The sequence below is a fragment of the Scophthalmus maximus genome, chromosome 18, assembly GCF_022379125.1.
Source record: "Scophthalmus maximus strain ysfricsl-2021 chromosome 18, ASM2237912v1, whole genome shotgun sequence".
In the NCBI taxonomy this organism is placed as follows: Eukaryota; Metazoa; Chordata; class Actinopteri; order Pleuronectiformes; family Scophthalmidae; genus Scophthalmus; species Scophthalmus maximus.
Window position 1 is genome coordinate 19,487,175 of NC_061532.1, and position 15,326 is coordinate 19,502,500.

Here is a 15,326-nt window from a genome sequence, read left to right on the forward strand (position 1 = left end):
GCAAAAACCGTCATAATCCTAAAGAGCCACAGACTTGTAACTTTTGAGCATCTCCATGTCGAAGCACGATCAGAATCAGATCTCTGAAGAATCCAGGAATATCTGAAGTCTGAGAAAAATCTGTTACTAGTCAGATTTCAACATTTTTTATGGAACCCCCAAAATTCTTCTTAGATTTGACATTGTGTCACACCTTCTCCCAATATTATTTTTCAACTTATCTTAGCAACTCCAAAACGTTATCCGTCACGACCCGCCCCCCAAAAAGTCAATCATAAGTCAAAATCCAAATTTTGCAAAAAAAAAAACATTCTAAAAAAAAATGTGGGTTTTAAAAGCGACAAAAAAAATTGTCGTGACATTGTTTCACAACCCATCTCGCAATATTTATTTGTATATAACCACGGTTCACCAATCGCATCTTAGCAACTCAAAACGTTAGAACACAAAATGTTTCATCCTCTCCTAAAATTTATTATTAGTCAAAATCCAAATTATGTAGCAAACATAAAAAATAACATTGAAAAAAAAAAATATCAAGGTTTTAAAACGACAAGAAAAACATTAGCGTGAACATTGAGTGATCTGCTGCCCCCTGGTGGCTCTCAATATTTCACACACATTTGATCAAACTTCACAAAAACATAAATTGATTTACTGTTTTTCTTCTTTTGGTCTCGTCCAGCTGCGTCCAATCAGAGGCCTCCTCAGAGCTGGTTGGTTGGCTCATCTGGTAACTTTGAAGTGTTACATGATCTGAGGTGGGCGTGGCCTGAAAGGAGTTTAATTAAAGGATGAACACGAGGAATTCACCAAATCCAAAACAAATCATATTCACTTATATCTTCTCATGTGACTGATGACGGGACGTGATCACATCTTTGTTTGAATTGGATTAAAGCTCGAGTCTCCAGTGATTTCTTGGTAAATGTCGCCCTCTAGTGACACAAACCTAAACATCCGCGCAGGAAAATGGTCCCAGAGGAAGAAGAACTTGAGATTTGGATTATTGATCATAACCAGGCCCCAGTTGTTAAAAAAACAAACATAAATCCAGATTTGGCGTTTCCTATATGTTGCTATCCACAGGATCACGTAATCCAGATTTTGGATAAACCCTGATCCAGATACAAACCTTTCAAAATGACCTACATATCACACTGCAGGCTACTATTGGTATTTAAACAACAACAATCACTCAGTGTATTCATAATCCAGATTTTGTTTTTAATCAAAATTATCCCAAACTCACCAAAAAAAGTTTTGAACAACACAAACTGAACGTTTGACCCAGATTAAGAATCAAGATTGGTTTTCGTGGTCTAATCCAAATCCATAATCCGCTTTTTATCTTTTTTTTTAAAAACAAACCATTTCCAAGATTTGATCCGAACCATTATCCATAATCCAGTCGGATAACTTTTGAACAACCAGGCCCTGGACAAGTCCGGAGCTACGATATTAATAACTTGTTAAAAAGATTAGGAACGCACATACACAGGTTTTTTTGGTCATGAGATTTTTTATTTAATTTTTATTATTGATCGGCGGGTCACCAGAGAGACGGAACAAGAAATAAATATTGATCCCATGAACATGAAACTCTTTCCCACCACGACAGGAAACGCGCGGCTCGACACAGGAAATGGAGAAGCATCATCAGGTTGTTGTTGTTTTTAAATGGAGGTAAACGGCTGCAGGGGCGAACTCAGTGTTTCTTCTGAGGGAACGCGGCGTTCCACAGCTCGTACAGAACAAAGCCGGTTCCTGGAAGAACAAGTCTGGTTAGAAAGATGTGATATGAAACACAACAGAAAGAAAATGAAAAACGTTTTAAAAGATAAGTTTTGACTTTCGGGTTAAAAACGGAAGTTTTACAAGAGATGAGACGAGCAAAATGATTTATTGTTTCCCTTCAAATCATTGAGAGAGAAACAAACTTATTTTCTTTTTCTGTAGAATATCGATTATTAACCTTCATCATGCGGGGGGGGGTTTGTGACGGATTTCCGAAAAAACTACACAAACGATTTTCACAAAACTTGGTGGAAGATTGAAACGTCCAGGAATCTTTTTTTTCTTTTTTATCACTTTCTTAAACACTGAGATTAGATTTTAAAAATCCCAGAGAGCTTTCTGATTGGACGACAGAAGGAGCCGAGAACGAGTAAAAACAAACCACAACCAGGATGTTGTTTTTTAAAAACAAGAGAGAAATGAAATATGGATTTGATAAGTATAAGTTTATATTGTATGTTCAGATTATGAGTGCGAAGCTGCTTTCACACAGGGATGAAGTCCAGACGTTTTACTGAAACCTCCTGGAGGAGCTGTATCTCGTGAGAACATACAACTCCGGAAAACGCCAAGACCTAATTTGTCGCACATTTTCTGGAGTTCGTGTCTGAAAACAAGCTTCAGATGTAAAATCCAAGGAACAACTGAGAACTTTCACGTGGGGATTCTGGAGAAAACATGTTTTCTCTCCTTGTCGTTGTTTTGATGCGTTTCCATTAAACCTCGGAACTCGGACCCCCGAAAGACGAGGGTCGATCGACAGAGATAACGTAGTGAAAAACACCGGCCGTGCATCATCTACAGGAATAACGACGTGAAATTTAAATCAAAGTTCAGGCTGGTACACTGTGAATAAAACTGTTCTGATATGAATCATCCTGAACCTGATTCCAGTTTGTGGATAAAGAGCTCGTCTTCGTCTCTAACCACTTCAGTGTCGTGGATTTTAAATAAAACTTGTTACTCGACAATCTTGGGTGAAGATGTAAAAAAAAAAAGAAAGAAGCAGGACACAGAAAGCAGTCGGCCTCTCACCGAACACGGTGAGCGCCATCGTGGCTCTGTAGAGCAGAGCGTCGGTGGTGCCTCCCTTCAGATGGACCGGCAGCCCGTTGTCCTCCTGCAGGAGAGAAACAACGTCACGGAAAAACTGTCCAGAGCCGACGAACCACGCGCACTTTGTGAAAACTGTTCAATTCTCTTCTCATGTTCTTATAAGTTTTCACATCAGTCTGCTGCTCGACCTTGATCAAGTGAAGACGAAACGTTCCGGCTGAAACAAACTAAAATACAATAAATAATTATTGTTTTAACGTCACATGTGCTGCAAATACTTTCACGACAACCAAACACAAATGTTTCCAGATAAACACGTTTCTGTCCTGTTGTCGTCGATCTGCAGCAACGTGTGGCGTCACAATGAAAAGTTTTAATTTGTGAATCAACCTCCGCAGGTGTTAGATTATCAGCAGCTACATATTCTCACGACTCTCGTGTTTCGTGATCAAGCAGTTAAATGTTAAATCATTCTGTAACGGCCTTGTATAAAAAATGACGAGAGCCTGACCGATATTATGGGCCAACTGATTTGAGCATTTAAACGTGCATTTATGTTTTACATTTCATGTAAAATAAACGTTTGTTAATTTATGATTAAGTTAATGGTTAAACAATTACATTTCTTTGTCATAAAGGTTTGTTAACGACAACTTAGGAATCTGATGTGTCGGTCATCTACATTACATTCATTTAGCAGACGCTTTTTCCCAAAGGGACTTATTGATTGATTGAAATGTTTCTTTCAAATATGCATATAAAATAAAAACAGAAAACAAAAACAAATAATAATAATAATAAAGCTCAAAGAGTGTATCATTGCAGGAAGACCAAAAATAATAAACAAAACAAACATACAAAAATAATTGAAATAAAAAGAACCAACCATGAACATTAACTTATTCAATTTACAAATTCGAAAAAGTAGTGGGAAGTTATCCGTGATTAGTAATATTTTATTATTTATAGTAATTATAACTTACAATTAGGTTATTTTTTTAATCATAAGTAAATTATTAAGCTCTTTATTGATTTATGCCGCTGGTTGTAACAATGAAACTCAACAACAACATTTATTATGTTTCCCAGGGAAGTCTTTCAGGGGTCATTGTGTATATATACATACACATGTATATATACATATATATACACACAAATATACATATATATACACATACATGCACATATACATACATACATACATATATATACATATATACATACATATATATATACATACATACATACACACATATAGATATATAGATATATATATATATATATATGTACACACACATGTATATAAATGTGTGAATATGAATCTCTGACCTGGAACAGCTTCTGTTTCTCGGTGATCGTGTTCTTCGTCTGCCGCCGCGCGGAGCCGGACACGCTCCTCCGGGCCACCTGCTGGAATCCCTGGAAGAAACAGAACAACCAGCTGCCGTCACCGGGACACGGGAGCACACACGGACCGTCAGATCTACACCCACACACCGGCGAGACGTGACCGGTCAGAGGCGACGAACAGACCAGAGCTAATGCTAATGCTAAAGCTAACTCCTAACGTTCTGACTTTGACCTCTAACAGTTTAAAGCTAAATGTCGCCATGCTAGTTTTTTCCCGCGCCGCTAGTTCAGAAAACAGGGAACGATCAGAACCGCTGAGAGTTGGAGCGACGAGGCAGGACGAAGATTAAAGAAGAGAAACCAACTTACTAATAAATGTCTGAACATCTTCACTGACTCGTCGAACAAGGACACCGGAAGAATCCACTTCCGCTTTAAACTGCGTCTTCTTCTACGCAGAGATTAATCACGTATTTCCGGTCTGTGCTTCTCTGCTGCCCCCTGCAGTGTGAAACACGAACTGCTCCCTGAGTCCGGGCTTCTTTAAAGGGTCAATTCACCCAAAAATGTAAATACTGTATATATTATCATCCGTCCACATATTTCACAATTTCAATTAATGCAGTTGATAGAAATAAAATATTAATATAATACAGAATACAGCCAGAATATTAATATTAATTCATCATAAATTCTATCAAAAATAATTTCAAACTGTAATGCCCCTATTTCATGTACTTCAATAATTACGATAAAATATGCTGCTGTACCATAATTTAGATATTTTATCCTATTTTTATCATCAAATAAAACATGTATCCCATGTTTTCATGTGATAAGTTTTTAATAACATATATCCATGTTTATGCATACTTTATTATGCAAAGTTTTAGATACGTCACTAAGGTATTTACAGTTGCACTTCAACAGTATTTCAACATACGTGTACATTCATTTACATTTACATATATATAATACATGTATTTGCTAATTTTATCTATTTAGTCTATTTACTTCATTCATCTGTTGTCTGGTGCTGCTTTTCTCAATAAATAAACAAATAAAGTAATAAAGTCTTACAATGTCAGAGTGAAAAAAAATGAATTGAATATGAGCAATAAAATCAAAAAGGACAATAACACGATTTCATTTAGATGACAAATTTTTATTCTCTTTAAGCAACAACACGACGACACAGATGAGTATCGAAACAGACATCGACTCTCGTGCTTCTTCTCATCGCAGGCGATGAAATGTATTAAAACTATGATAAACAACGTGTTATCTTTATTCATGCAGCTTCTCGTTCACAGTTTTCTTCACGTGTGAAATCTCGACGTTGAAATACTTGAGTGACAAACATGTAAACATTTAATCACACGTATGTAATCATGCTGCGTCGATTATCTTTTTTTATTGCACGTAAACGAAGAGGAATGAAACTACGTCAGCAAGATGTACTTTTTTTTTCTACACTTAACTTAACGTTCCTCAAATCAAGGCCGCAAACTTTACACCCACTTGAGACTCGAACCCCCTGAGGTCTGTCGTGCAAAATACTGGCAAATATTTCTTTTCTTTAAACTCTAAATAAATAAATACAAAAAGAAAAGTGTAAAGTGATTTTAGTACAGCTCCCAGAACTCCAGACGTGTCACGTTCCCTCTGACTGTGAGACTCGCCCGGCAACGTGTTCAAGTGCAAAGAAGCTAAAAGCTTGATTTTAGTTTCTAAAGAAGCGGGACGACGACGACGTCACGGACGACATGAGGCACAAAGACGAGCGGCGCGGTGATCACGTTCCCAGCAGCTCGGGAATTTCGCAGAAAAAACGACGATGACAACTCCAGCTCGACTTCACTGCACCATCCGCTCCGACCGGTGTCTGGAAGGTTCCAGACTCAAAAGTTCCTGGACAGAATTTCTTTTTTTTTAACCAAGATTTGGGAAAACTGTTCGGGCTACGGAAAAACAAAATGTCCGTCCGAAGAGGAAAAAGTGGGAAAACATTATATAAATGAATTCTTTAAATTTCTTTAGTCAAAACTGGAGTTAACACAACGATCCTGTCGTGTTCCCTCCCTCGGTCGCGAGGGAGGGAACAAATATTTTAATTTTTGATTAATTTGATGATTATTTGGCCTCGATTACCGCCATTGAAGACAAAGAAAGTCAACCAGAAGATTTATCAAATAAATATCAGCCGATTTTACCAAAACTTTTTAATTTTGGTCAAATTGACGGATCAACTAATCGTTTCAGGAATCTACTCTTTAAAGGCCCAGTGTGCAATTAAATTAATTTTCTTGCGCCATCTGGTGGTAAAGTGTCAAACCACAACCAACTGAGCGACCGACAGGGGACACTTTATGGTGGTGCGCCGCTGATTCCATTTCTGGCAGCGTCTGAAAATTCAACGTGAACGTGACGTATTCTGGACCGTTTAGTTCAACAACCGGTATAAATGTTACCACAGTGGAAAACCTTGGAGAAAAAAAAGGAATTTTAAGTTTGACAGTGGCAGCTGATATTTAGCCACTTCTTCCGTTCACTTTGGCAAAAAATCGTCAGGAGATTTCAAATCCTAAAAAACCCGTGTTGGATCAACGTGAAAGGTTTCCCAGGACAGACGTGTCGGAGCGGAGCTGGAGGGCGGCGGGAGCATCGTCTCAGTTGGAGACGTCAGCGTTGTTGTTGCGGTTGCCGTACTTGTGGTGGATGACGAGCAGCACGACGCCCAGGAAGAAGCAGACGGAGCCCACGGTGATGTAGGCGATGCCCAGGAATGGGTTTTTGCCTCCCATCCAGGAGATGGTGCTCAGGATCATCCGCTTGCGGCCCTCGAAGCTGCGAACGGGATAATCTGGGCGCAAACGCGTTAAAGATGGAAACAGTTTAAAGGAACATTCAATAGAAACAAATATATGTACACAGTTCGTTCCGCATACGATCGAACGATCCACGGCAGGACGGCAGGTGTGTCAGCAGACAGTTAGCATTAGCAGCTAGCATCCACGGGAGGACGGCAGGTGTGTCAGCAGACAGTTAGCGTTAACTATCAGAGGAAGAAAACAGGAAAAAGAAAAGAACATTTTCAAACGCTCCTTCGATTGTAATTAATGTCCGAGTTCTAAGATTTCACCTGCTTTTATATAAACGACCGGTTTCGAAGCTAGAAATAGATTCAGGAGTTTAAAGGTTTAGTCGACCGTCTTGTTCTGGTTGCGGCGGTTCCACACGTGAAGGATACTGTAGACCACCTCCAGGGTGTAGTTCCCTCGCAGCAGGGTCGGGACCATGTTGTCCCTCTTGGTGATGATGCGGTAGAGCTTGCGGAAGGTCGGCAGGGCGGCGGTGCGCATCCACACGATGAAGTCCTCGTTGATGAAGCCGTCGTTCAGCGGGTCGGCGTCCAGCTCATAGACCGGCCGGCGCCAGTTCACCGGCTTCGTTGTGCCTGAGACGGAAGGACAAGGGAGGAGTGGTGTCACTGGACCAACGGTTATTGATCAGTGAATAAAACCTTGATGTAGAAAACTAACAGTCATGTGTTTTCTTCCTGGTTCTCTTGGGAGACACAGTCGAAAGCTGAGCACTTACTTTTCTCTGCCATATTTTAAATTTGTTTATGTTTTTTAAAAATTCATGGTCACTAATGACAATGTGGTTTAAAACTCTACAGTAAATTACTTTTTGTGTGTGTGGCTGGGTTGAGTCTGGAAGAATTCTTCAAATTTTTGTTATTGTCAACAAGTTCCAGTAAAAAGAACCAAAACCGAGAATGTGGTTGTTTGTTTTGCAATATTTAACAACTCAGTCTGCGGCATCAGCTCGCTGACTCGTCAGCTCAGGACGTTCCTGAACAGCTGAGCACTGTGGTTTCAAACAAACAGGAATAACCACTTGTCAATATAACGCATTTTGGTCTTTTCGTGGGATCTGTTCATAAAAATAAAGACGTACAATATAACCTCTTGAGGCAAGTTAGATTCTCAGAAAGCTGCAGGCAGCCGATACCTTGGAAAACGGCCGTCAGGTTGTGGTTTTCTCCCGGGTTCCTGAACTTCACGTGTTTGTCCGTCCACCAGGCGATTCCCGTGGCCGACAGAGGAACGGGAACCTTTGTGCCGTTGGGGTCGTTGTAAAACAACTCCAAGGTGTCTGCGACGTGCGACGAAGAGACGGGCGATTAGAAATCATTCTTTGATCGGGTGAAGAGTGTGTGTGTGTGTGTGTGTGTGGAGCTGGCCCACCGTTGAACATGCTGTTGGCGATGGCCCCACATGGTGCAATTGGCTTGTTTTCATGAAAGGCGTATGGCTCACACTCCTTACTGGGTTTCTGTGAAGGACAAGGAGACGCCACACGGTGGCCACATTTAAAACTGCAACAGAAACACAACACACTCGGGCTACCACAGTTAAATAAGCACACGTCAACTCGTACCTTGAGGGACTCCATGTCTCCGTTCAGCTGGCTGTCGTCCCGTGACTTGACATAGCGGCGGTGATTTTGGTAGAAGTTGGAGAGGCCGTAATACACAAAGACGTTATTCTGTGGAAGTTACGGGTAAAGATGTGAAGAGGTTTAAATCAAACCGATGTGAAGAACACGTGTGCTCCGAGTGTCCCGTGGATGTGTGTGCGTCTCACCTCGTACGGCTGGTCCAGGTAGAAGGGGATGGAGCAGGTGCACGGCCTCGAGCTGTTCCAGCTGAAGTTCTGTGAGCAGTTGAAACAGGGACTGGACATGTCGACTCCTGTGTAGTCGATCTGTGAGACGGCAGGCAAACATATACACTATATGATGCACTTTTCAAAACACAAGTTATGACATGAAAGAAAAGAGTCAATTAAAGAGACAGACGGAGGAAAGGTAGAATTTATTTTTAAAAAAACAAGGAGACAAAATATACAAACAACAAAAAAATAAAATCAGGAAAAAGGTAAAACACTAATGTACACAGGGACTTTGACTAGACCGTCGGCCTGACACCATACAAATAAAACTAAATGTTGCCAAATAATGTGATGAGACACTGAAGTGTATCAAATGAAATCAGCAGGTCATTTGCTCAATTTATCCATGAACCAATTTTGTCAAAAAATGTGTGGTAATATTTCCCAGAGCACAAGGTGACGTCTTCAAATGTCTTATTCTGTAAATATAAAGTCTTGTGGTGACAAAGAAAATCCTAGGGTGTTAGGGTTAGGGCTTGTTAGGGTTAGGTTTCACAACTCACGTTTCATCCACAATGAATGAGGAATAAGGTACACATGGAAAGTGACCATAAATGACTTCTGCTTGGCATTATATGTAAAATATATATATTTTTTAAAATGATAACTTAATTTACTTTTCAGGGGGGGCGGGGGCTCCCATTGGAGGGGCGGGGCGCCCCCTCAACGCAATAGTGGGAGAAACACTGCAGGTATTGGTCAGGCCGTGCGTCACTCAGAAAACAGTCGACCAATCAGAAGAGAGGCGCATCACATTAATTAGACGGGACAAGGTTTACCTGTTTCTTAAAAAGATACAAAACCATATTGAAATAAAACAAATATATCTTCTTAAGGATCAAAACGTCAAATTAATCACCAGAAGGGGACAATAACTCTACACTGTACAAACATTACATCGTCTATTGAAGCTACATCAGCTGCACCGCGAGTGACCGGGAGAAACCTGGAGGTGGTGATCTGACAAACCTCTTGGGAATATGTTGATTTTAATGCTGACGTTTAGGAACATTTAGGCCGATTTCTCCAGAGGAACTTCAGCTTTTCAGAAATGTGTGTCACATTAAATTAAATAACTCGTACAGCTGCTTGTGCCTGAGGTCAAAGTTAAATGCACAGATTTCTGAACGGGGGTTGGTCTGATTGGTCTCAGACTTGTAATATCATTATTATGTATCTATATCATAACTCTGTTGTGATAACTGCCGCTGTACCTCGAACTCCCGGATGTTGTTGGACGTCACGTAGAGGCCGATGCCGATGGGGATGAAGAGGAGTCCGATGATGAAGAAGGCCGGCAGCACGGTGCCCGCGGTGAGGATGGGCTGCCACGCCGGGAGCCGCTGCTGCTTGAACGCGGTGTTCTCGGGCTTCTTGCCCCGCAGCGAGGCGCCGCCGGGCCCCGTCACCGTGATGTGTCCGTCCTCGTCCTTGGCGCTGTAGCTGGTCGCCATCATGACTGCGACGCTCGGCCGATCGATGCTAACGCTGTTAGCCGGCGGCTAGCTCCGAGCTACGACCTGTCAACACGACGGCGTCAACGCGCTGTCATCGAACCACTAGACACGCGAACTAACAAATGACGTCGCGGGCGTAAATGACGGCTGCGTGTGTTTTTCTTTTTCAAAGATTTGTCGATTTAATCCATTGTTATTGATCCAAAGCACCAGCTAGCTAAGAGCTAGCAGCCGAGAGCTAGCGACGGCGGCTGCAGCTCCTCCGGGAAGTTTACAAACAAGTGAACGCACCGCGGCGGTGGTGACGTCACCGTTGCTATGATCGCTTCTGCGTTCACGTGTTGTCGGGAATATTGGAATCGATTATTATTTTTTCTTCTTTCGATTAATGATCAAAGACAAATTGTTTGAATGGGATTTTTACTAGAGCGCGACCGATATGGACTTTTGGGGGCCGATGCCGACATCGATATTAGGGAGTACTATATATATATATTCCTTAGAATAAATTCCTCAATGATTCCTTAGATGTCGTTATCAAACCTTTATGACAAAGACATGTAATTGAGGTTTAACCATAAACTATCATACATGACTATACTTTTTTTTTACAAATACAAACAAATGATTAGACCTTGAATTTAGAAAATAACCATTTCTTTGACTTGAAATGTAAAAACATGAATGCACATTTAAAGGCTCAAGTCAGTTGGACGATAATATCGGTCCGGTGCTCAGTCCCCGGGGTCAGAGGTTGTAAGTGAGACCACCGTTATGATAACGCAGGAGGTTGCTTAGTTACGTTATCGTTTGTTTGTTTTTAAACATCAGATTTCTAATCAGGTGTCGTCTCCTCTTGATGTTGTCATTCTGTAGTTCTTTATTGTCCACGAGGGGGCGTCAGATACTCAACCGCGTCTCCTGTGCGACTTTGACAGATCTAATAGATCAAGATATTATATTTTTTTGTTGTTGCAGGAAACATGACATCATCATGCAGCTGTAGAACTTCTTTTTACCTCATTGTGTTTTTCTCAGACACACGAGCACATGTATAAGCTCTGACAGATGACTTTTCATGGTTTTTAATATCGCGGAGGTTTACTGGCAGATACGCACAAAGCACACACACACAAAATGAAAACCACAAAGCATTAAAGATAAATAGTTTTTAATTTTCACAGCGCTTCAGTGACTGAAAACCTCCATAAGTTGTGGTGAAATAAACACGAGCTATGGAAAATAAAATATATGAATGATGAGATTGCAAGTCTAGAGCCTCGACTGCCGAGGGTCACCGGGAGGACGCGAATGAAAATGGAGCGTTCACATGCAAAAGAGCTGCGAAGACATAAAGACCTTAAAAACTCGAAAACCGTGTATTTCAGGTCATGAAGGCCTGATCGATGTCAAACGGTGTTTAGGAAACGAAGGCAGCATCTCATACACACACACACACACACACACACACACACACACACACACACACACACACACACACACACACACACACACACACACACACACACACACACACACACACACACACACACACACACACACACACACACACACACACACACACACACACACACAGTTTCTTAGACATGGCAGCGGATTTGGCGGCAAACTCAATCACGAGCGGTGGTTGCCATGGCAGCGTGTTTCGGCCCCTCACTTCTTGCCTCCCGCTGTCGACACCGTCGACTTCCTCAGCTCGATTCTCATCGACTGGCCCTCGGCCCGCGACTCAACCCTCGTCAGCGTCGACACGCCCACCAGCGCCTTCCCGGCGACGGGTTTCAGACCCTTTGACACTGGGATCCGCGTGGCGGCGGCGCTCCGAGCCGCCTGCACGTCCGAACCGGGCTGCAAAAACAGAAAAAAACGGCAAAACATCAACGTGAGACGCAGGGAAACGATTTGAAAGTGAGTTGTTAACTGGTTTGATGTGGCCGTGTTGAAGTTGTCACTGTTATTGTTGAAGCACTGGAATAAATAAGTGAACGCTCCAGCACAAGCACGGTTTCGTTCAGACCTGGTGTCGACATCCGTCCTGAGTGATCTGATGCACCGAGATGCATTGAGGATGCGTTTGAGATCAACTCGGACCACTCCCGGAGGTTTGTCTTGGACACACGTGGCCACATCATTTTATAATTTCATCCTGGGCCACAGCGGAGGAACGCCGACACAACTGACGTCCTCCATTCTGGACAGTTTCAGGGAACTTGTCCTGCAAACAGCCCCGAGTAATATATCCAGAAAATGTCAGAGTGAACCCACGTGAGAGAGGATTCACAGCGAGCGAGTGGACGTGTTGAGGCTTCTGTCTCCTGCATGATCTGCCCAGACGCCACAGAATGTTTCTGGAAATCATCCTGTTGGTGTGAACGCATCTGACTCGGACAACCTCCCGCTGAAAGGGAAACTCTGGAAGATGTCTGGACGCAGTTTTCCCGACATTGTCTGGAGTTTGCCTTTCAGCGGGAGATGTCCCCGGAGACACATTGAGGACAAATTCTGACACCAGGTGTGAACTGACGTACTTCTCTCAGGACGGACGGTAACACCAGGTCTGATCAGGTTCAAAAGGACAAACTCATACGTTTTCTCCTCAGTGAATTATCAGGTGGAAAACTTCGTCATTGTCATTTAATACCTCTGAAATAACAGTTTTGTGTAAGACACACAAACATGGCTGCCAGGGTTCATCCGTTGTTGAGTGCTAACGAGGACTGTCTCTCTGAGATATGATATATTATATCAAAGAGTTTGGTCACATCCTGAAAGTTTGATCAAGGTTGTCAAAGTGCAAAAGTCAAACCGGTACCTTTGGGTCCGTGTTTTGTTAACGGGGAAATGTGTGTTCTCTCTGGAGTGGGATCTGATGCACGTCAGATCAACCAGTGTTAGTTCATACCAGTGAGATCACATTAGCTGTTTGATACCTGGTGCTCTCGAGGCAGCACACACCACCTGATTTCACTGTGAAACATTTCAGAAGCAACTGAAACGTATAAAAAGAAAGAGGAAGGTATCGTTCAGTCATTTTCATGTTCGTAAATCAAAGAGAAAATGCCGTCTCATGGTCAAAGCAGACGGAGGACATGCGTCACGGCGCTCTCACCACTGATGGTGTCGGCCTGGAGGCTGCCGAGCTGACGGGCGTGATCGTTATGCTGCTCGTCATTTTGCTCTGAGTCGTCGTCTTCCCAGTTGACGTCTGGCGCGGGGAGCGCAGAACGGTTCCCGTCGATGTTTCTTTGCTCTCTGAGCTCGGACCGTGAGATCGGAGCGTCAGCACAGGACTGCCGCAGCCGTCTGAGGGTCTCTTGAACTGTGGACCGAGGTGGATGTGGATCTTATTGTCCTCTGTTGTGATGATGTTGCTGTTGGCGTTGTATTTCCTGAGGAGCGGGGGCCCGGCCTGCTTCTCCGGGGTCATCTTGATCACAGTGCGGCTCGCGGTGACCTCACGAGGCTCAGGTGAGGCGCATGTTTCGGCCACAGGCGTGGTGCTGACCGTGATGATGGACACGGGAGACTGGAGGCCGCCGGAGCCGCCGCCATTGGTCTTCTCCGGGCTCTTGGCCCTGGAGATGGTGGTTATCGTGACTGGAGATTTGGCTCGATCGAGACGTCCCGTTGCGTCGCTCTTCGAGGTCGCGGGCTTGGGGACGATCGTGATGCGAGGCTTCTGAAGGCCGAGGGTCGGGATGATGGTGGTGCTGGAGAAGAAATCCTCAGCTCGCGGGCTGGTGATCTCCAAGGTGGCGGTGCTGTTCTCGTGATCTGGGGTCACGCGGATGTGTAGTGGCTGACCCGGCTTCTTGGACATGGTCATTTGCGGCGGGAGGAAGGTCGGCCCCTCTCTCTTTTTCATCCAGGGTAGCCAGGACTTCCTCGCCCCGAGTTCCGCCGATGCCGGAGGGTACCGTTCGAGGACCGTCGGCTTCTTCAGACCCCGTTGTCTGAGGTTGCTCATGAAGTGGTTTTCCTCCAGGACTGACTGTCGGATGAAGCCTGCTGTCGTCTCGTCCTCGGCAGGCTCGGCGGCGATCACGTCCGTCTGCACCGCCGTGGAGGTGACCGGGACGTCGACCATCCTCCTGCCGTTCGTGCTCGGCCTCAAGGCGCGACTGTAGCACTTGGTGGCGTCCAGCTCCTTGGTGAGGCCGTCCACCTCTCGACTCATGCTCTTCCTCTTCTCCTCCTCCTCCACGAATCTCTGCTGCAGCACAGAATAGTCCACCCGCAGCTGGGAGAGCTGGTCCTCCTTGTTCATCAGCTCGTGGATTTTCTCCTTCAGGGCCTGGACGTCGGCCTGCAGCCCCCTGGTCTTGGCCTCCTCCATCTTGCAGCGAACCCTCAGCTCGGCCTCGGGACTCGCGACCTCGCCCTTCTCTATGGCTTTGTTTCTGGCAATCTGACTTTTCATTTCTTCCAGCAGCTTATGAAGGGTGTTTGCTTTGTCCTGCTCCTTCCTGAACTTCTGCTCAAGTAAGTCGTACTCGTCCTCGGTTTTCATTAAATCTCCCTCCACCACCTCCAGTTGCTTGAGTCTGCTCCTAAGTCTTTCGATTTCTAGCGTGAGCTCCTTCACTTTGTTGTCCTCCTCTGGATTCTTGTTTCTGTCCTTGTTGGCCCAGTGTCTCTGCACTTCCCTCTCCGCCTCTTCCAATCTGTCCACTCTTGTTTTCATACCGCTTAGCTTGTTACTAAGCTCCCTGCACTTTTCCTCCTCACTTGCGAGTTTAGTTTTTAACTCCTCTTTCTCTCTGGCGAGAGTCGTCACCTGAAACTCCATCTCCGATTTGAACTTGAAGAGTCTTTTGCTCTCCTCGATCAGCTTCTCTGTGACCTCCGTGACCTTGCCTTGCTCTGCTTTAAACATCTTACCCAAGTCGTCACTTTTCTGTTCTTC

At 43.9% G+C, this 15,326-nt stretch overlaps 4 protein-coding genes across 16 annotated transcripts in view; all 4 read right to left on the reverse strand.

Moving 5' to 3' along the window:
* Positions 1–1,094, reverse strand: part of col12a1b (collagen, type XII, alpha 1b) — a 98,133-nt gene extending 97,039 nt beyond the window's left edge. For 3 of the 4 annotated variants that reach the window (XM_047328579.1, XM_047328578.1, XM_047328580.1), the window contains exon 1: positions 659–1,093. The gene's annotated coding sequence lies outside the window, so the exon portion shown is untranslated. Of the gene's footprint in view, positions 1–658 lie in introns of all 4 variants that reach the window. The other variant, XM_047328581.1, reaches the window with a different exon arrangement.
* A 408-nt stretch (positions 1,095–1,502) lies between these two features.
* On the reverse strand, positions 1,503–4,692 carry LOC118290008 (cytochrome c oxidase subunit 7A2, mitochondrial). The gene is made up of 4 exons (XM_035617326.2): positions 4,573–4,692; positions 4,183–4,272; positions 2,833–2,917; positions 1,503–1,767 (listed from the first exon to the last, which is right to left on the reverse strand). The coding sequence occupies exons 1-4, from the start codon at positions 4,588–4,590 to the stop codon at positions 1,709–1,711; spliced, it is 252 nt and encodes an 83-aa protein (XP_035473219.2). The 5' UTR covers positions 4,591–4,692; the 3' UTR covers positions 1,503–1,708.
* Positions 4,693–5,347: 655 nt separating this feature from the next.
* LOC118289991 (cell cycle control protein 50A) lies at positions 5,348–10,685 on the reverse strand. The gene is made up of 7 exons (XM_035617297.2): positions 10,157–10,685; positions 8,856–8,975; positions 8,650–8,757; positions 8,457–8,544; positions 8,221–8,364; positions 7,454–7,660; positions 5,348–7,066 (listed from the first exon to the last, which is right to left on the reverse strand). Exons 1-7 carry the CDS (start codon positions 10,397–10,399, stop codon positions 6,873–6,875), a joined length of 1,104 nt encoding a protein of 367 aa, XP_035473190.1. The 5' UTR covers positions 10,400–10,685; the 3' UTR covers positions 5,348–6,872.
* Positions 10,686–11,553: 868 nt separating this feature from the next.
* LOC118289964 (filamin-A-interacting protein 1) overlaps positions 11,554–15,326 on the reverse strand; it is a 34,624-nt gene continuing 30,851 nt past the window's right edge. For 7 of the 10 annotated variants that reach the window (XM_035617226.2, XM_035617227.2, XM_035617229.2 and 4 more), the window contains 3 exons: positions 13,530–15,326; positions 13,323–13,409; positions 11,554–12,268 (listed from right to left, as the gene is read on the reverse strand). The exon at positions 13,530–15,326 is cut by the window's right edge and continues 934 nt beyond it. In XM_035617226.2, coding sequence (XP_035473119.2) covers positions 12,074–12,268; positions 13,323–13,409; positions 13,530–15,326 — 2,079 coding nt within the window. In that variant the 3' untranslated portion in view covers positions 11,554–12,073. Of the gene's footprint in view, positions 12,269–13,232; positions 13,410–13,529 lie in introns of all 10 variants that reach the window. The other 3 variants (XM_035617232.2, XR_004786292.2, XM_035617230.2) reach the window with 3 other exon arrangements.